Source organism: Otolemur garnettii, unplaced genomic scaffold, assembly GCF_000181295.1.
Source record: "Otolemur garnettii isolate 467f Iridium unplaced genomic scaffold, OtoGar3 scaffold00035, whole genome shotgun sequence".
Classification (NCBI taxonomy): Eukaryota; Metazoa; Chordata; class Mammalia; order Primates; family Galagidae; genus Otolemur; species Otolemur garnettii.
In genome coordinates, this window is record NW_003852430.1 from 13,729,034 (window position 1) to 13,751,534 (window position 22,501).

General features: G+C 39.5%; 1 protein-coding gene across 2 annotated transcripts in view; it reads right to left on the reverse strand.

Annotated features, from left to right (window-relative positions):
- Positions 1 to 6,603: 6,603 nt before the first annotated feature.
- COL9A1 (collagen type IX alpha 1 chain) overlaps positions 6,604 to 22,501 on the reverse strand; it is an 87,591-nt gene continuing 71,693 nt past the window's right edge. The window contains exons 31-32 of one of the 2 annotated variants that reach the window (XM_012805066.1): positions 16,317 to 16,394; positions 6,604 to 7,116 (exon numbers count right to left, since the gene is read on the reverse strand). In XM_012805066.1, coding sequence (XP_012660520.1) covers positions 6,932 to 7,116; positions 16,317 to 16,394 — 263 coding nt within the window. In that variant the 3' untranslated portion in view covers positions 6,604 to 6,931. The remainder of the gene's footprint in view (positions 7,117 to 16,316; positions 16,395 to 22,501) is intronic. The other variant, XM_012805065.1, reaches the window with a different exon arrangement.

The following is a 22,501-nucleotide window of genomic DNA, read 5'->3' on the forward strand; positions in this document are numbered from 1 at the left end:
GTGCCCCTGATATGCAACAAAGCCCAGCAAGAAGTGCTGGGTCCACCTAATACAACACCAAATGGAGTGGAGATTGGGAATTGCCGAATTCCTTTAATAAAAAGAAAGTAAATAATTTAGGCCCCAAAGCAGGGTGGGAAATGTTCCTGTAAATAATTTGGTGGTTGCCGAATCTCTTCCACCACTTGATCCCATCTGACATAAGCATTTACTGACACATAGATGTCAGAGATGTCCACCACAGGGGAAAAGAATCATTAAATTTCATGAATTATCTCATTGTTGCTCCAGATAACTGTGTGAGTGTTTAAATAAAAGTAATCATGGGTGGTGATGACAGTTAATATTAAAACTGTGCTTTCCACATTCTCATATGTTTGAATTCCTTAACATTTCTATTCCAAGATCAAGTAACACTTGCAGATGGAAGTCTTTCTAGGCAAACTATAAAAGGAGACTCCAATTAGTATCTGTGGTCTTTGGAATATAAAGGAAAAATAATGCTTGAATTTTTTCCTTGCTATTTCCAGCTGAAGACACTATTACTTCTGACTGTACTAGAAGCACAGCCAGTCTTAACCTTTTAAACTTTGCCCCTTGTGACCAATTAAAGTGACCCCCACATGCTTATTTCTGTATTCCATATTATGGAAACTTTACAATTTTAGTCACTTTCTAGAGCTTAAGGAATTATTTGAAGATATTTTGCGTGTAAAAATTATCGTTTGATATTTGGCTCATAAGGTCTTTTTTTAATTAAATCATAGCTGTGTACATTAATGCAATTATGGGGTACAGTGTGCTGGTTTTATATACAATTTGAAATATTTTCAGCAAACTGGTTAATATCGCCTTCACGGCATTTTCTTAGTTATTGTGTTAAGAAATTTATATTCTACATTTAGTAAATTTCACATGTACCCTTGTAAGATGCACATAAGGTAATTTTTTATGAATATTTTTGGGAGTTAAATAACGTTTAGTTTTTCTTCAGCCTTTCTCACCTGCTGGGAACCTCTGCTATACCTCCTCTGTCCACGAGATGGCGTTTAAAGCAATTTGTTCAGAAGAACTGAACAGTCACAGAAATACAAGGCTAAGAACAGTTTAGTGGACAATTAAATCAGACTTTGCCCTTGGACATTTTTTTTAACTTTTGTAATTAATTTTTTGTGCACTCATGTTTTTCCTAATTTTAAGTATCTTTGTGAAGCAGGCACTCTATCTTTTGATTGATTGGCTATTTCGTGTTTATTTCCTCAGTGGATGTATACTGACCCACGCACACGTCTATATGCCTGGTTAACATACACGCTATTCATCACTTTGTACACGACCCTCGTATTTTAGTGACGATTCTGAAGACACCTAAGTGGTCTCCCTACCTTACTCTCTTTTGAGAGACAAATAAAAAGATTTAGCTTATCACAAGTAATAAGCAATTTATAAAGTTACACAATGTCTAAACTCCATAATGTTAAATGTACTTAAAATTTTACAGTCAGATTTGAATAAGGTTTATATTTTTCTAAACATGCACCACTGTTTACAAAAGTAAAGTTAGGAACACTGTTTTTCAAAATACCATTTTGACTTTCTTAACATTTATAGTAATGGGATGGAGGATTTCTAGGGCAAGTGTTAGGCTAGAGCTGTTTTAATGAACCCTCAGAATAGTTTTGCAGAGTTTCCCATTTCTCTTGTTCTTCAACTATTTTTCACGTTTGTCTGTGTCCACTTCCTGGAGACACAGAAGTGTTCCCTGTCAGAGTTTCCCCTCTCGTTTCTTAATGCTTCAGAGTTGAGCACTACTATTTATACCACTGCCTCTCTCAAAGATTACACAGGCTTCTATGTATAAGAGGAAAAGTTGCAGAAAAGAATTGGGTTTGATCTTTGAAGCCCAGGCACTTCAAAGTAACTTAGCCCCTGGAATCATATCCATTTGTTAGTTGGCTGGTGAAGTAGCATAAACTACATTAAATTTGTTCAACCTACTGGGAGTTTCAGGAAAAAAGACAAATGGTAGTCTTCATTTTTAAAGTGTGGTGTGGCTGGAGCTATAATCCACACATTTTACTCAACAACCCAACGAAATTATGGTAGAGGAACCAGTCGGTCAATTTAAATTGGAGCACGGGGTTAACACAGAGACAATTCCTTCAGACAAATAGATCCAGCATAGAAAAAATGTACCTGAAAGATAAGACAAGTTTGTAAGACCAAAGCTAAGTCTAAGAAAATCTAATGGGAAAAAAAGTTCAAGTTCAAATCCAATCATGGGTGAAAATTTCAAGTTCAGACCCAATAGCAAGTGATGTGTGGGACAACTCAAGGAGTTATCTAACTTACTTCATGAGCACGAATAATGTGGGAGGTTTCACTAAAATTAGAGGGCAGTGAAAACAAGATCTAACTTTGTCAGAAGTATGAGCATTGCTTGCCCATGATAAGACTGCGGGTATAAAGATGCTATTTATTTTACAACTTTTTATTTTGCTGTGTTAAGGTATATTTTAAGGATAAATATTTTCAGTGTATTAATGTATTTAAATTCAGATTGTATTAGGCATATTTTATAACTATTTATTTTTAAAATAACTTTTAGGATGCATTTTTTCCTGTTTGTTCTTTATCTTATCAAACTATTTATGGTTTAATTGAATGTACTCGTGTTAAGTGGAATGACGCTAGTTTTATTCTAAATCCCACATGGATAGGAGGCCTTGATTCCTATATGTTCATGATGCACATTAAGCTTGTCGCTTATCTCAGCAATAAAGGATTTGACCCTAAATCAGGGAATTCTAAGGTGCGGTTATTAATGCCATAGCTACGCTTCATGACTTCTAGTGGCTAAAGTGCCACACTTCAGTTTCATTCTAAGTGTCAACTGCAGGATGTTCCCAAAGTGCTCTCATGCCAAATGGGAACAGTCCCAGCTGTGTCAGGCACCTGTAATCGGACTGTTGCAGGATTCATGTTCCTACCACGCCCGTAACCGTAGTTTGGTTTGACATGTGAATCATCACATTTAGAAGCATTTCACGGGCAGCTTCTAAAAAGCCTCATCGAATGACTTCAGAGGAGAATTATAAGTGGAAACAAAAGTCAGAGAGCTGGCAATACTTTGGGACTTTTGTTCCCCAAGGGTGACCCCCTCACTAAAATCATTTGAGAGTTGGTGCTGTAGAGGTCCCTGCAGGGGATAAGAAATTTCACAATATATATCATCAGGGATAAGACAGCAGGAAATAGGTAAATACACAGCATGTTTTCTCTAAAGAAATTAATTGCATTATTAATTGCATTAAGACAAGCCGGGGGATTTGTATGTTTATTTATACTGGGCGGTAGTTCACAGCCATTCTTATCTTCAGGTTCCCTGACGATCAATTAACCAGGTGCTCTCTGAGGAATTTTGTCTTTTCACACACACCTTTTCAACTTTTAGGCCAAAGACAAATTCAAATCTCAGAAAGAAAGCTAGTTTCGTGGAGACCATTTCCCTCATTTTCTTTCTCTTTCAGTTATTCTTAGAGAACTTGGAGTCAAGAGCAACACGTGAAGGCGTGTTAAGCAGAAAGTTAGCGTGAATTGTCGTTTACTAAGCCTGGTTGTCAGTCACCATCCTTGTCCTGATACCCAGGTCTGTCAAATATGTTCCACTTCCTCTGGGTCCTTATTTATAGAGCATCTGACCACGGATATTTAGACACAGACATAATGACAGTTATCACACTTGATTTAACACTTACTGAACCATAGTTCTTAAAACGGCCATGTCCCGGGTCCCAAGGTCACTAAGGAGGACCAAGTGTACAACTGAAGAGCATGTATCTTACTACATGAAAACGGGACTGACTCCGTCTGTTACTGAGCACAGATATTCCCATAAAAACAGGTACTTAGAATATTTGTCTCCATGGCCCCTTTGTAAAGAGCAAAATTGCTCGTTCCCTCATATTTTTTCTTTAATATTGCTTTTTCACTCCTTTTTAAACCCTTTTGTGATATCATTCTTGATATCTGGAACAATTTTAGGTATCTCTAGTGATGTTCTGCCTATGTTGGTTTATTTTTAAATGCAGAAATTTTAATACCTCAAAAGCACTATACTAGCCAGGAAATTAAATAATACCATCAGAGGTGATCTTTTAAAGCAGGGATTTATATTATTTCAGGTGGCAAATAAATCAGATTTTACTAATGCTGTTTAAGAAAAGCAACGTGGGTTTAGTCAGCATGAACTATGAAGTATCCATTAATAATCAAATCAATCACCTAGCCATTCACAATCTTCGTATGCAGAAACCAGTTACACAAAACCATATCAGTGAATTTATGAGCTCAGTCAGATTGGGAAGTGATTTCCACAGTTCTTAACCTGTCAGATATTTGAGATGAGAATCCTGTCATTACTACCATAGAAGTTTGGACTAGAACTAAATCAGAAATCATTTGCCCTTAATTAACATGCCAGTTCTAACCAACTTTAATTATTTACACGTTCTCTCAGCAAGTGATCCAGCAGACACCTCATCCAACTTTTTCAAATAAATACATGTATCTCAAAGAGGATTTGGAGATTTCAATTTTGCTGGAGAAATATTCTTGGTCCAAATCAATACCTGTCAACTTTTTCTTTGCTGGCACTTTGCAATTTCTAAGTATTGAATCTCTCTGTAAACTATTGCACGTAACCTAAATTTATAATGGATTGTTTCTGCCATTTGGAAGGTGGTATTTTGTAGGATCTGTTTGTAAGTGGTGATTTCCGATGTTGTTTACTATGTCTGTGGAGCTTGTTGTACAACCTTTATATAGATGAGGTTTGTAAAACAATTGAGCGAACTGTTCTTTGAAATTATTTTTTTAATTTTCTTATGAATAGAATATAGAACTTAGGAACATGTTTATTTGATTATCTAATTTTTCTTCCATTGTATTTGATTATGCCACTTCAGTTAAAATAAAAGCACTTGGGTGAAAAGATAATTTCTTTGAATTTATTTTATTCTGTGTCTCAGCTCCTGAATAGGTTCTCCGTGTCTATCAAGATTATTTTAGGGAGCTCTAACAGATGCCTCTGTTTCCAAAAATCATCTTCCCAACAGGAAACACATCCTGTGGTCTATGAAAATGGTAACAATCTATGCAACCACGTTGGAATTTTTCTTCATAAGTACGATTCCAGCTAGAAGCATAGACCTAGATGCCATAAGCAGTTTTAAAGAAATCTAAATAGAGATTACATAATGATTGATTTGAACAAACAACTAGGGACTAGCATTGTACAATATATGGAAAGGGATATCAAAAATGCTCGTTTTCCCTTGACTGGAAAGATTGAGTTCCATGAACTAACTCAAGATATCGACTGTGTTGAGTTGTTTGTTCTATGCCCTAGGACAAGTCATTCATAAGTGCTGTGACATCAAAGAGGCATATTATGTCGACGTTGATGAAACAGCAAACCAATATGATTGCGCGGACAGTGAGAAAGCACTCGAGTGGTCAGGCAATACCCTCCTTATTGTTAAGAATAAGGGCTTTAGTAGAGCTGCCTTTATAAAATTTATAAGAGATGGTGAAACATCAATTGTTTTTGCAGTCATGAAGTTCTGAGTAGGAGAGTGTTAACAAACCATTGGAATGAAGGCAACCGTTCTTAACCTAGGAACAAAGCAAGGCTAGAATTCAAGGAGTCCATGAAATCTCTGAAATGCTACCCCAAAATGTGTAAACATATGCTGTTTTGCATTTTTCTGGGGTCCACAGACTTCAAATTAGAATTTCAAAAAGATCCACACACAAACAAGCATCTTAAAACATACACAACACACACACACAACATCTATCACACAGTAACACTCCCGGTGGGGCAGTAAGGGATTTTTCATTACTCTGTGTGGAGGAAAAAACACTAATATTGTAAACATACACCTATAGAACTACCAGTAATTTAAATTTTTTTAATGTCTCTACATAAGCTCAGATGATTCCTTTTCATTGAACATGGTTATTTATGAGAAAGCATGCAAGAGGTTAAGAAACCGTATTTATTTCTTCTTTGGTACAACCAGAGATGTTACCTCAAACCTTTAAAATAAATAATCACATCAATAAAGTTCATGAATGCCAGGTATTAAAATTCCTTCTTTGTTTGCATACAGAAGAGCTCAAGATACTAACGGATTGGGAGCACAGTAACTACTAGCAGGTTTGGAGCACAGTAACTACTAACAGGCTTGGAGCACAGTAACTACTAACAGGCTTGGAGCACAGTAACTACTAGCAGGTTTGGAGTACAGTCACTACTAACAGGCTTGGAGTACAGTCACTACTAACAGGCTTGGAGCACAGTACATACAATGCAACAAAAATTTCAGCTGAAAATGGAACCACTCAATGACGTAAGAAAGTCATGTCGGTGACACAGCCCGTCCCTTCCCCTCCTGAGAGAGCCCACGGATGGGAGTTTTAAGCACCAGTTCTACTGAAGGAAGTGGCATTTCTTCATCGCTAGTCTAGTAATCCTCTATTTAAATGAAACAATAATCTGAGAAGATCTAAATAAAAAATGAAAATAACTACTGCAACTGAGGTAAACCAAACAGTTGTTTTGGTTTATTGGCACAGTGGCCCACGATGGATATAGCACACGATTCAAGATCCCAGGGGCAGGATTATAAATTTATGGAGAGAGAGGTGTGTGTGTATGTGTGTGTGTAACTAAGGACTCCGCTGTCTTCCCCCCAAGGCATGGAAAGAGGACTTACTGAATAGCACCATTGTTCTAAATCTGATTGTCAAGTAGGACCTCCGTAATCCTGTGAGGGTAATACACTGTCATCTCTGCCCCAGCGTCAGGCGGTGTTCCCCTTCCCCAGCAGCTGTGCTTGTGAACGGCCAGGCAGCGCTAAGCCGCTCAGGGGTCAGGCCCTTTGCTGAAGGCTCGCTGACCAGCCTGCACGGTGCAGGAGGCTGGCTCACAGAAACCGGGAAGGCCGGGCGGTCCTGGGGGCCCGGGCACACCAGGAATTCCTGCCACCCCGGGGGGGCCTGGCTCACCGTCCCGGCCATTTCTCCCATAGCTGGCAGGGCCAGGGTCACCTGAAACACATAAAAGATAAGACATGTGAGCAGGAGAATCCTCCTGGCTGCCAACTGGCACTGGACCCAGACAGCCCAGCAGGACCCAGGGAAGGGGCTGAATAAACGTTTTCAGAAATGCTGAGTGATGACTGATGATAATGATGACAGTGATATAATCCCTTCACTGGACTCGAGTTTCATAGAGATTAAACACACACACACTGGGTGGCACCTGTGGCTCGAAGGAGTAGGACACTGGCCCCATATACTGGAGGTGGTGGGTTCAAACCCAGTCCCGGCCATAAACTGCAAAACACACAAACACACACACACACAGCAGGCTCTCTGTGTCTCCAACGCACACTTTCGTCAGTGGAGCTGCACTGGGCACCATGGCAGCTTCCAGCCACAGGTGCCCACGGGACGCTGAAATGTGGCCAAGCCAAATAGAGAGGAACTGTAAGCTCAAAGCACACCGGGATTTTAAAGACATACTGTGAAAAAATGTAAGACATTTCCTCAATAATTTTGGTATTTCTACATGACGACATGATAATATTTTGCACACAGTGGGCTAAATAAAGTAGGTTATTAAAATTAACCTCAGCTGATTTTAACGTGGCTACTCGAGAATTTAAAATCATACACGAGTCCGATTTGTGGCTCACGTTCTATCGGCTTTGAGCAGCCCTACATAGCCGCATTCCCACATTCCTTATTTCAAAGAGGGGAGCAACGTCTGTGCAAGGAGAGATCACTGGGCAAAAACACGGGTTTGGAAATGCCCTTCAGTTCTAACTCTGCCATTTACAAATAGTGTGACATTAGCAAGTCACCAACATCTCAGCGACTTTCTTCATCTATAGATGAAGGGATATAAGGGATAATGCCTTATAATTAAATTCTGTGATTGAAAGCCCTGATAAATAAAGGCTGCTATTACAAGTATTAAAATATTATTGATTCATGTCTTTGAGAAGACTGTGCCAAGAGTCCTACAAAATGCCATCATCTTCTCACGGGGGCCGACCCCAGCATGAACCTCGCCAGGGCAAGTCCTTTGGGGGCAACTCCTGATCATTTCCTTTTGCCATATTCAACAGTTGTACACTTCACCCAGTGGGGCATACTCTGAGGCCGTAAGCATGCGGAATTTCTGCTGAATATTTACCCCAATGCCCAGTGGTGATTTCCTACCCTTAATGCAAAGATGGTGATGAGAAATCGGTGTGAGATGAATTGTATGTGCCATGACAACATGACATGATAGAGATTCTGTTCCATCCTGGCCATCTCAGCTTGGCCATTCGGCCAAAAAGCTGGAAGCCAAACCTACACGTTCAGTTACGTAATTGTTTATGCTTAGTCACTGCCCTTTCCCCACGGTTTTTACGTTTCTTTTTCTATCTTTGTGGTCTGACCGCATGTGCCTTTGTTGGTCCTATTACAGTGGGTGGTCTTACTCAGCAGTCTCCTGAACAGTCTTTCCTACTTTTAGAAGTTGGAGAGCCTACTTCATGTAACATCTCATTCTTTCCCTTGTGCTTACAATTAGGTCCACAAAAAGCAGTTTCATAAGGCAAAATGTTAAGTTTTAAAGGAGAATAATTATATTCAAATTTATTTATCTTGAAGCAACAGTAAAAGAAATGTGAATAACTCCCCCTACTTTATCCCACAAGCCTTCATTCAACTCTATTGACTTGTGACACAGCAGGTGATTATGTGCTTCCCTGTAGCAGTGAGGTTCCCCCAGGAAAGCTTCTCCCTAATCCAGTGTCCACAGATAAGGCTATGCTCCAGCACAGCCTATCCAGATCCCTGACACTGGAAGCAGGTCAAGTTGATTTTCTTAAAGGCTTAAAAGAAGAGCCGGATCTAAATGTATATGAAAGGTATCTTCTGGCACCTTCTCTGTATGAGACATACCAGGTCTGTCTGAAAATGCAATCACAATCAGAAGGAGAAAATGTCCCAAGGAGAAGTAGAAAAATCACGTGGCCACAGGAGAAGAGCCCATAAGGCAGACAAGTTTGGGCAAACCTCAGTCCAGGAGCCAAATCCTGTTTCTGTAAGTCACTTAATTAGAGCACAGCCGAGGTCACCTGTTGGCATATGGTCAGTGGTGGTTTCTGCTCAGCAAGGGCAGAGCGGAGTAGCCGCAGCAGAGACCACCCAGCACTCAAAGGCAAAGAATCTGGTCCCTTACAGAAAATGGTTGGCGGATTCCTAATGTATTATAAAAATAAATAAAATAAAATAAAATGGGCCTGGATTAAGAAACTGCCCGCCGTTTTTACTAAAGTGTAATGAAAATTAATCACTGATATTCCACATCAGTGTTAGGGCAATAAAAAGAGGGGAGAATGAGGCCCGTGGTGAACTGGAGAGGGGGCGCAGGCTCTGCCCCATCCCCACCCGCCGGGGGGAAGCTAGATCCATGTTACCAGAATTCCCAGTAATAGGGAATTCAAGAAGCTGAGTCTTGAAATAAATCTCCCTCCACTTTTAGGTGCTAGCAATTAATACAACATTTTTGTAACATTTGTCCAACCGGCTTCCTGCCTGAAACCTTCAATTGAAGGGAATTTTCTGTCTAACACACAATATTAAAAAGCAGAAAGAAAGCTTTTTAGATGCTTTCTTGAGAGAAGTTTCAGCTTGCTGAGTTTATTCCAAATTTCTACTCATCCTTTGAGAAAAGAGTCAATGAACGCATCCTGACTACCTTTGATTTATTTTATGAAAATCACATCTAGTCCAATTCCCTCTTTGACAAATGTAGCAATTCACCCTGTGGAGCTTTGGATGATGATGTCCTCATGGTCATGAACATGTAATAAAAACACTTTCTCTTTACCCTGACTTCACTAAGGAATGAGCCATACACTGTGGTCATTACTGACCTCGTTTTTTTCTCATGCGCAAACTGAGTGTTGGGAAGGTTAAATAATTGTCCACAGTCATTGAAAGTTCTGGAGTCAGAAATGAGGACCCTGCACCCCTGCACCCCCTAACTGCATTTTCATACCTACTGATTTGCCGACTCTGCAGAGGGTGTGTGTCGGGGGTGGGAGTGATTGTTTGATTCACTGGGCCTGAGTAGAAAGAGGCCCAGGAACTGAGAGAAGTATTGATTCTTCTGGAACAGTGGTTCTCAACCTCCTAATGCTACCACCCTTTAATATAGTTCCTATAGTTCCTCACAGGTTGAGAACCGTTATTCTAGAGCTTTATCAGAAGAAATCAAGATATTTTTCTCAGGTTTTGCCCCGTAGAAATGCCAGAGGAAAAAAAAGCCAGCCTGAAGGTAACAGACTGACAGCGTCTGATGAGTCCTGTCCCAGGGCCCTTGCTCTAAACTCAGGTGGGTGACCTCATGTCACAGTCCAATTCACTGAAGAAGTGTCACTTGACTCATCGTCCTGTTCACAAAATAGGCACAAATGGTAATCCAGCAGCGACACTCATGAGTATCCACAAACTACTTTACAACTTTTTCTTCTTTTTTTTTTTTTTTTTTTTGTTGTTGTTGAGACAGAGTCTTACTATGTCACCCTCGGTAGAGTGCGGTGGCATCACAGCTCACAGCAACCTCAAAGTCTTAGGCTTAAGAAATTCTCTCACCTCAGCCTCCTAAATGCCTTTAGCAGAGCCTATCCAGATCCCCTGACATTAGAAGCAGTTAAAGTTGATATTTTTAAGGCTTAAAAGATGAGCCAGATCTAAATGTGTATAAAAGGTAATCTTTTATAATATCTCCCGTAGCTGGGACTACAGGAGCCTGCCACAACACCCAGCTATTTTTTGGTTGCAGTTGTCATTGCTGTTTAGCAGGCCGAGGCTGGGCTCCAACCCGCCAGCCTCAGTGTATGTGGCTGGCGCCCTACTCACTGAGCTACGGGCGCCAAGCCCTCCTTTACAACTTTTAAGAAAAAGAGACAATGCGGGCATAGAACCTTCCTCATCGTGTTTGCCTCCCTCTGCTGTGTTAGTTGTACTAACTCCTGGTGATCACACAGCTTTCTGAAATCCCAAGAGCCTATAAACCTGGGGAATGCTCCCAGCACAAATTATATGAATGTGCTAATTGCCCTGATCTGTTCTCTATACACATATCCAAACATCACCATGTACACCATAAATATGTGTAACTATCGTATGTCAATCAAGAAAATAAAATAAAAAATTTTAATGTTATTGCCAAACATTTCATCATTTTTTAAAATAAGGACGAATATCCATGTTATTCTCTATTTGAACACTAGGGGGCAGGCGTGTTACGTTGTTGAAGGCTGATCCCAGCAGGCGGGTTCTGAGACAGGCAGCCTCTGGATTGATACATGCTATGGAATGAAAGGGACCGTGTGTGCAGGCGAAATAAAAATAATAACTGCGAATAACTGTCAGCATTAAATGGAGTATTTGATGATTAACTTGCTCGTTATGTAAACTTTCTGTATGTGCCAGGAACTTTTTTACATTTCTTAGACTGAGCCTACTTAGTGGTATTCAACAAAGCAGTGTATGTTTAAGGAACTGGTGAACGTTGGCTATGTAAGAACCCCACAGCCAAATAAAATAGCCGCAGGGATGGAAATGGAATAACTGGGTGCTAGAAAACAGGTGGAAACTGGGTTTTTCTTTTCCCATCAATGTTCATAAGTAAATCTCACTTCGGACGGTCCAGCGCAAAGCTGGCTCTAACCTACCCATGTCCAGGAAGGGAAAAGCACCTTGGCTCACAGGTCACATTCCCGGTGTTGTCCATGTACAAATGATTCTTAATTTGTTACTTTCTCCAGTAAGTCTGAGTATACAAAGAGGAAGTCAGGACCCATTTTTTTCCTTAAAGTTCTCAGAGTTCCAAGGAGCTGGTCCCAAATGGGCAAGTTCAAGGGCAGCAAACAGAGATTTACTCTTAGTGAGACACCCAGCCAGACAATAACACTAGCTGACCTGTGAGAAGAAACTGAGGGTGATGGAATTTCAGGGGTTGCTCGTGTGACCCACACAGCTCCATGACAGAGGCAGAAAAGGAAGTAAGACCCCAGGTGGTCACAGGACATGACAAAGTCACACGGCTGAGGGGGCAAAGACAAACTAATGATATTTTTGGACAGCCAGCCCTTTGTTTTGTACACTATGGAACTGAGGCTCAGGGAGTATAAATATATCCGCCTTACTATTGCCCAAGAGTCCTATGACCAGAGAACGTGGGACTTGGGGGGGGGGGGGTCTTTATTTTCTCAAGGGTGAAAGAGGAGTAACAATAATGATAATAGCTACATTTGCGGTGTTCACTGTACACCCGGCAGCGTCCCAAGCACTTTACATGTATTAACACGCACATACACCCTCGTAAATAACTCTGTAGGGTAGGTGTGGCTATTCCAATTTGCAGAGGAAGAAACTGAAGCACTAAGAGATAAAAGAATAGTACATAGGACCTGGACGTCTCTAATAAAGACCTTGCAGTGGTTCAGGGTCCTCATTTCTAACTCCAGAGTATGAGAAACAAAACAGATAACATACAGGCCACTTTTAAACAAAGCATTATAGCCAAAATGGCAGTGGATGTGATGGTTACAATAATAATCTGTGGTCCACAGTAACCCATGTAGCATTACATATGGCCCTAAAAGGCAGGTGATACTTAACACCAAACATGGACATGGAATTATAGCATTGTAGAGGGGAGACAGAGACCGAAAACTGTCCAGAAAGAAAAAAGGAATTCTGATAACTGATAGATAAGGAAGGTACTAGTTAACTTTTTAAAAAATATGTTAGACATGTTAGGACTAAGAAGGATCAAATGATCTTTTTCTCCATTCAGGAAGGTTTGATCCCAAATCCAACCACAGTGACAGTAAAGACAGCTGCAGAATCGCTGTTCTGCAGACGCGTTCTTTTAGGCACGATGCGTATTTATCTAGAAGGTTCCACACCAGTTCCTGCAGAGTCTCTCTGTAGGCCTCCTGGCCTTAAAGTCTTATCCCTACAGAGTATCCCCAAAAGTCATGCATAAAGGGCTGGGGGATGGCAGGTTTTATAACACCCTGTATTATGTTTGTAAGAGACCAGAGATCACATTCCTAGTCCTGTCCTAAGCTCTACGGGAAACGTTTAAAAAATGGTCCAGCCTCTCAGTGGACAACTAACCAGTGAAATGACGTTTGCTGGTCATAACTTTGAGATTGTGATTTAGGATTGAAGTAGATTTTCAAGGGGTGTCGGGGGTAGCTCTGATTGAGAGAACTATTACTGCTGATTCAGCTCAGGAGAAGAAAAGTTGTGAGGGCTCCCTGGGGTCTGCTCTGCCCTCAGCTCTTCTCCTTCATCTACCCAAAAAAGCACAAAGTGGACTGGATATATTAATAAGAGTCCTAACAACCAACACTGCTTAAATTGTCCTAAGAACTTTGTACGTGGATTGAGTTTCTTTAATGCTCAGAATTACAGCCTCAGAAAGAGATGTAGGAGAACTGAGGTGCATGGAAATTAAACAACTTGCCCAATGCCATAAAGACAGTAGGTGTCAGAGTCAAAATTTGAACCAGGATGTCTGGATTGTAGAGGTCACGCTCCAAATAACCCATTTTCAGAGCACTCGCTTTCCAGGAAGAATGACCCAAAAAGCTCTTGTCAAAAGCTTGAGTGACTTGAGAAATTGTTAGCCGAGCATATTTACCGTGTAAACAAGAGAATGTGAGCTGACCCAAAAACCAAAGCCCCCGTGGGTACCTCAATGGCTGTGTAAGTCTGGGCCCCACGAAGCACTGAGCAGACGGCCCAGCAGCAACCCCACCCCCACCCCACACCTGCGCTTCTGGAAGTTAGCCTGTGTTTTTGAAAAATAATTTGGAACTCAGATTTTTCATGAAATAATGTCAGGTATCCTCTCCACTGAAAGGTACCAAAAGCCCCAAATAGGAAAGTCCACAGAAGGTCGGGACATAGAGCTTAGAAGGAAAGGAAGAAGCGGGGGCTTTCCTGTAAGAAAGGTGGAAGGTGACAGCTCGTGGGGAGGGAGGAGAGGCGGCCGCAAATCAGAGGGCGCTGGTGATGTTAGAGGTGGGCTCAGGAAGAAGCGGGAAGGACTGGCCAAAAGAAAAAGGGAAAGGGCGGATCCTACGAATCCTCAGGAAGAAGGGGGAAGGACTGGCCAAAAGAAAAAGGGAAAGGGCGGATCCTACGAATCCTAAAAAGGGGAGTCCACAAAATGTTTCAACAAATCAGATTTGAAATTAAATTCCAAGATCAGCTACAACAAACGTCATTTTTTCTTTCATAAAGGAGCTCAGAGGAGGCTACAAAGGCTGAGCTTGTTCTACGCTACCATTTTACCTAGACAGGGGTGAACTGATTACTAAAAAGCAAACCCTGCAAAGGCGCATCCCTCTTACCCTGTGGTCAACTAGCTGCCCAGCGCAGTTTACTGCAGAGGGGAAACAACGTGTGTCCCTGTGCCAGTCTGGGCCGCTGCACTGACAGAACCGGTCTTCCTCAACCTCCCATTTTTAAATTTAAAATGTGGTCTACCAGCAGATTTTTTGAAAGTAAGAACCACTAGAGACCATACGATATTTTCAATAAAGGAACATGTAGCTAATAGTGCAAGTTGCCAGTTCAAGAAGTGTTAGGTGGTTTGTCAAACAAGACAAGGAGACTTATCTTATAAATAGATAAGTGACCAAATGTTGATGAGGACGCTTTATCAGCTTTAAAACGTCCTATTAAAATGTCCGATTAGTGACACTGGGGAAGGAGAAAAATCATTCTTCGTATTCTATTTCCTTTCTCTCTTCCAAACATCCATCAAGGAATCCAGACTTTACTGTATACTAAAATCCCTCTTGAGCCTATTTAGTTCCAATCAGATTTTCTTTTTTGTCCCAATCATAAATTTGCCATTTGCAATCACAAAAATTCATGAATTTGTGAAAATATCTTGACAGGCCCATGAATCAGCTTTAGCAAGGCAATGTCTGCTTGAACTATCTCTAGACATATTCATATTATTTTTATTTTAATGAGAAGGCAATCCCCAGGAGCACTGAAATGGATAATTGGAAAGCAATGATGTTTGGGGCTATAATTATAACTGTAATTAAATATGTAAGCCTCTGGTAGAATCAGAAAATAGTCATTTTTTCCCTACATTTCCCTAAACCAAGTTTTCCAAGTCCATTGCAGAAGAAAACATTGCCTCTTTTTTAAAATTTCTCTTCTTGTTAATGTGTAACCCCTCTCACCTCCACTCTCCTCAGCAGGACACCTCGGGGATTAGGAGTCTTCTCGTGCCATTTTCTCAGGCAGTGCAGGAAAAATTTTGCTGGAAAGCTACCCATGTTTATGCTCTTAAACTGAACTGCCTTTCTTTGAGGCCTACTGTGCTACATCTGGGCTTGGGCTTGTAAGTCACTTCCCAATGGACAGTGTTTTCCAGCCTGGATTCTGGGGACAGAGTGACCAGTATATACAGAGAACAGAACACCCAGTGAGAGAACCTGGCTTTTCACACAGGGAGATCCTACTGCTCCATGGACACAGCTGTGATATGTGGCTATGTGTGGCTCTTTGTGGCTGTGAGTAGGAATGTTTGGATTTTTTTTTTTTTTTTTTTTTTTTGGATATGAGTTTCTAAAGGGTCTGGCTGTTTAAAAGGGGAGATTCTAAAATAGAATTTCATTTACTCCCTGTGCAGCATGAATTGTGAAAAACAGGTTAATTTTCCTACTGCTCTAGCTTATCACATCATGAAGGCTATGTTAACCAATTTGATGAAAATATTTCAAATTGTATATAAAAACAGCACCCCACCCCATGACTGTATCAATGTACACAGCTATGATTTAATAAATAAATAAATAAAAATAAAAAAATTATACTAGAAACTATTACTTAAGCTAGAAATGGATAGGACCCTATTCATTTAGAATTTTGTAACAAGTGCATTGTGTCTGGGCCTTGACATTATTTTTCTTAAAGCGCCTATTTAAGAAATTAATATTTCAAGTCCTGACAGCAATTTTTCATAAAGACTACAGATATAATTTACAGATCACTTAACTCTTCACTAAAGGTAGTCTTTAAAAATTCTCACTGGCCACTGGCAACTATTGATATGCTTAAAATTGAACAGCAATTCTTTTAAAATATTATTCTACTTGCTACCAATTTCTTCACCTTACCCTGCCACACATCACACTTACCCGGAAGACCTGTAGCTCCAGGCAAACCTTTAGGACCTCTTCCTGGAGGGCCACGCTCTCCCTTTTCTCCCAAGTCACCTGCATTTTATTAAAGAAATGTTATTTTTCCATGTATCTATAAAAATAAAATTCTGTATTTTTAAACTTTAAGCAACCCAAAATTCAGAAGCCAAATGGTCATAAAGTTGTCACAAACTAGATTATAGGAAATATGCAGCAAGATAAAAATCAAGTTCATTGTATTAATAAATCTAAAGGGAGAAATATCAGATTGTCATATCCATCTGCCTGTGAGATTTTTCATAATAATTATATCCATTGATACCAAAATGGTATTTAACAAACTGACAAAATTGAATATGAATTGTTGATAAAATAGTCATTGAAATAAGAATCTATGGTTACTTCATTAACATGATAAAATATATCTTCTTTGATCCAAAACTAGCATAATGCTTAATGGGAACCACAAGAAGCAATTCTGCTACAATCAGGGCAATGTAAAGATGCCTACTTCACCACGGTCATATATCGTTGGTTTTAGGAGTTAAAACGATTACTATTTTCAGATGACATGATTATATAATCTTAAAACTCCAGAAAATCAATTCCAAAACTGCTACAAATGATAAGATAATTCAATGAACTAACAGGGTACAAAATTACTATCTGGAAACTAATAATTTTCAAATAGTATATACAAATACAGTAATAAGATATAATTTTCAAAGATACCCTATATTATAGCACTCTAAAATATAAAGTAAACTAGCAGTTCACTTAATCATAAATATATATGTCCAACATGATAAAAAAAATTAACATTTTTTCTAAAGGACATGGAAAGACTTGAAAAGCATTCTTAAATTGAATGACATTGCAAAAAGTTGTCAGTTCCCTCTCAACGGAATTTTCACCATGATCCCAATAAAAACACAAACTTATTTTTAACCAAAGATAACTCTAAAGTTTGTTTAGAAAGATAAGAGAAGAGAAAGATCCAGAATATCCACAAAAAATTTAAAAAAGAAATGCAACCTGAAGAGAAATAATCCTATAAGATATTAAGCCAAAGTGGTATTGCTCCCTGAATATATAAAACTGTGAAGCAGAATAGAAATTCCCAACGCATATGGGAAACTGATTTATAATAGAAGTGGCATCCTAAAATGAGAAAAAGGTCAATGATAAAATAAATGATGTTTGAAAAAGTATGTCGTCAACTGGGGTTAAAAGGTAGATGTATGTCTCATACCATGTTCCAGGATAAATGGATCAAATATTGAAGTATAATCTAAGAATCAGATTAAAACAAGACAGAAATATCTTATAACCTCAGATTGGCCTTTCTATTATGATTCAAAATGTGAGGAGTTCTAAAAACCAATACAAAAAGACCCAAAACAACGAGCAGAACACATAAAGGGCAAGTCCCTAAAGGGGAATGAAAATGGCCTTTAAATATGAGAAGAATTTACTGACTTCTCTCTCAGAACAAAAGAAATGCAAATTTTTTTAAATATGCTCTTTTCACCTATAAAACAGGCAACATTTTCAACATTTAATGAGACATGTGCTATCAAGTCTGTAGGATAATAGGATAATTTGACAAGAGCTATCAAAATTTCAAATGGAAGCACCATTTTACTCAGCCATTTCACTTCTAGGAATTTATCTTAAAGAAAGAAAGATAAAATAAATGATACTTTGCACAAAAATGAAATATGTACCATGTTGTTCACTGCAGCCTCCTTGATGTTACAGCAGACGATTGAAACCAATGTAAAGGCCAATTAAAATGGTAAACACATCATGGTGCTTCCACAGAGTGGAATACTATGCAGCTTTGAAGAAGAGGCAGGAAGCTCTCTGGCATGATCTCCACAACATACCATTGAGTGAAAAAGCAAAGTCCACATCATCTTGCTAAAGAAAAATATGATTTATTTTTTAAAGGATTTTTTTTAAAACCACATACACATATAGCCTCATCCATCATTACTTGTAAGGATATATAAGAAACTAATCATAGTAATTACATAGTGGGAAAGAGAAAGGAGACTAGGCAGATGGGAGACAGTGGTGGGAGGGAAACCCTTCCCTAAATGTCCTTTTTGCACATTTTAAAATTTTTGAACAATATAAATTTAGTATTGCCAAAAATAAATTAACGAATTTGAAAAATTTAAAGTGTGCTGTCACTGGTGTCTACATTTCAGTACTGACTCATTATTTATAGGGAATGTACTTTCCACTGCCAGCAACCTTGTGTATTTGCAAGACAGTTACAAGACGGTTGATTGAAACTGGGAATTTAGCAGCCACAGGACAAAGTTGCAGTAATTATCCCAGCCCCTGCAGAGACCCAACCCAGCAACTTGGCCTCATTAACAAAATTCCTTAAAACCTCCGTTAGCTGGTCCTAAGTGACTTCTACTGTGCCTTGTATAAGGTATTATTCTACTATAATACTAGTATATTATTATTCTACTGAACTTGAGGAGATGCAATGGCATTTCACAACAGATTCTATACACAATCATTTTTTCCAACCATTTGTATCACCCCATCCTCATTCAATATTGGGTCCAATTTATTACAAATTTTAAAAACAAAGTCAAATACACAACAAAAATAAAAAGAATACCTGTAAACTACTGTAAAACTATCTATACTTACTCAACTAGTCAAAAATCTCTAACTTTAAAATCAATATTCAGTCACCATACTTGGATTGCAGCTATGACTGTCCTTATGTGAATGTTTTTATGAGGAATCAACTACATTTGCAAAACAATTTGAATTTATATAAATACCATGTGAAACGTGAATTTGAGTTGAATCCATATTTACATAAGCCTTAGTTTGGGGGGTTATTTTATTTATTTATTTGTTTGTTTTTTTGTTTTTTTGGTTTTTTGGGTTTTTTTTTTTCTTTTGGTGCTTATGATCAATATGGTCTTACCATGTTAGGAAGATATGACAATTAGTGATTTAAAAGCTGACAGCTTAAGCATTCTTGTTAACTGAGTGATTTGAATGTCATATCACAGTAATTCTAGAGGCTGTCCATGACAAAAGAATCTCTAAATGTGCCACATTATATGAAGATATGTGACACAAATTATAAATAAAATGTAGCTTTCACATTGAGAGTAAAAACGAAACTTATTTACAGATTCTCACATGAAGCAACACCAACTTTAAATGTTGCTGGCAAACAGCTAAGATGACTTTGTTAGTTGTGACGTTGTTTTTTGGTTATCTGTCACAGAAAAACAAATTTAAGATGTGCTCCAAGACAGAGTATTCTGAACAAACTGTGAATGCTGGTTCTACCCCCAAGGCTAATCCACTTCTTATAATCCAGGTCACATATCCTCTTTCAAGACGCATAGAAGCCAGCTCAAGAAACTAAAGGTCAAGCTTTGTTGCCTACTCAGTCAAAAACTACACCTAAAGAGCTTGTAAAATAAATCAGCTTTCAACAAGGTGGGGAGGAAAACATCAGTTTGGGCAGAAAAACAGCTCATTAGAACAGAGTGGAAATTCTCATCCATTGCTCTATCGCTGCTATTTATTCCATTTGTTCTGGAGCTCTAAGTGATGCTCTATCTCCATGTGAGCAGATTAACACTGCTCACAGGTGTCGGTCACAAACATGACAAATGCTTGTCATGTCATGTCAAGCTTTGTTGCCTACTCAGTCAAAAACTACACCTAAAGAGCTTGTAAAATAAATCAGCTTTCAACAAGGTGGGGAGGAAAACATCAGTTTGGGCAGAAAAACAGCTCATTAGAACAGAGTGGAAATTCTCATCCATTGCTCTATCGCTGCTATTTATTCCATTTGTTCTGGAGCTCTAAGTGATGCTCTATCTCCATGTGAGCAGATTAACACTGCTCACAGGTGTCGGTCACAAACATGACAAATGCATTTTCTCAAACCTTCATTTACCTATGGCCATGTCTGTTTGATTCACACTAAAATATATCTGGACTTCCTCAAAGGGACTTAAAATTAACCCATATGATGGATATTTAAACATCCTATTGATGTATTTACAAAAGACTAATGTAATATCTTTGTAAAGACTATTTACAAAAGACTAATGTAATCCTAAGCAATATTAAGGGCTGCCAGCTACCTCTCACTTTTCTGATTGGACAGACACGTGAAACGTGCACACCTGGGTCCTGACACATTTGTATACTATCCTGTAAGACATGCCAGTGAAAAACAAAGAAAAATACATGTCTTAAGGTTTGATTTTAGGCATGTTTCTACAAGTTCCTATTGAGAATGATCCAATGTTTTCTTCAAAACACTTTTTTAGGTGAAAACCATGGATTAAGACATAGCCTGAATTTTAAAAGCATTAATAATAAAACTTACTGGTTATTTATGTAGCCATTTCTCTACAAAAAGAATGTCAGAGTGAGGGTGGGTGGAACAAGACACACCTCCCTTCCTTACTCCGCAAGACTGACATCCATCTCTTCTCCAATTGGCTGAAATTTTAAGTTGTGAAATGGTGGAGCATTTATTCTCAGGGAAAATTGGAGCTATACACCTTTGGACAGTAGAAAACTATGTTTTCTCTTAAATACTAGTGTCCGCGTATGTGGTCAAGCAAGAATGCTCAAGTCTAGTTACCTAGAATCAGACATTTCCAAACATGTGACCCCACTGACCAAGCTCTGCTTGAGAATAACTGGATTCAGTATACTTTCCATGTTCCAAACACAGAAATACACTTCCCTTTCTTTCAAAATGAGGTTTGTCTGCTAGAGCTGGTCCACCCCAACTTAGCCACCTAGCTAGCCACAACTCAGGGTTGCCAAAGCTTCCCGAACAATTCACCCATTTTTACAGTGGTTCTCAGTCCCAGCTGCACATTAATATCGTCTGGGGGAATATTTTTTAAATCCCTGTGCCAGACCAATTAAATCAGAAGTTCTGGGAATGCAACCCAGGCAGTAGTTTTTAAAGCTCCTCCGGTGATTCCAAACTGCAGGCAAGGCTGACGAAGGCAGCTTTAGACAAATTCTCCCAGCCTAGCTAGTGACACAGCCATTTTCACATTTTAAAGCAGAGTTCTGTTGGTAGCTCAAAGTTAAATTCTGCCCCAAACATGAAGATTTCCTGTTACACACACACAAAAAAAAATAGGGCCATGATGTCTGTAGTCCCCAGCAAGGTTCCCTCTCAGTAGGAAAACACGGGATGGTTTCACACTGTGCCGTTACCTCTCAGAAGCCCCTGGAAGTCTCGTTAAACCAGACCATTGGGCCCTGTCCCAGAGTTTCTGATTCGGTGGGTCTGGGCTGGGCCAGGAAATCTGCATTCCTTGCTAGGTCCCTGGTGACGCCGATGATGTTCCAGGGCCACCCTGTCAGAGCTGCTGCTCTAAAGTGAACTCAGCAAAGGATGAGACATCGTCGTGCCTGGGCACAACACCGCTGGATAAGCCAGCAATCCACCAGGCAGTAGAGTTGCTTAGAAATGGTTTGTGAGTTGGGAATAACCACAGGCAGGTGTCCCCAAACTAAGTTGCTATAAGTGAGATAAAGATGAACGGGTATGTGATTCTTTCAGAGAAAATGTTCAGTTCTCTTTAACATGAACCCAACTCTCAGCTTGCTCTCTAGCTGATTTTGTCCACTCTAAAAGCTTTGAAATGGTGCCAGCCTTACAAGAGGCCCCAGTTAGAGCTCATTTTTTTAACAGGCAGCTCTGCACATGCCAAAAAAAAAAGTAATAAAATAACTTATTCCAGCTAAGGACGCAGTTAGGTAACTGCATCAGCAATTCATTTACAGATTCAGGAAGGCAGCTTGCTTGGCCTCTGACCATTCGTACCACAATCTTCATCCCTAACTGGAGCACCACAATATTGAAAGTCAAGTAAGTTCCTGTCCTGTTTTTGATGTCAGGACTTTCTGAAGTTCCCCAGAGAGCTGTCAGTCGCTCATCGTGATTCAGAAACTCCCCACTTCATGTAGTCCTCTCTGGAAATTCTGCAGGGCACACACACCTCGAGGTGACACATTTAGTCCCCTCAACTAACCAACTCCATCTAGGGCAACTGGCCCTTCTAACACCTGTTCAACTCCTAACACACTCCTAGCTCTCTTTTTCTGAAAAAATACTGGATGTGTAGGTTTCCTTTAAATAAAAATGG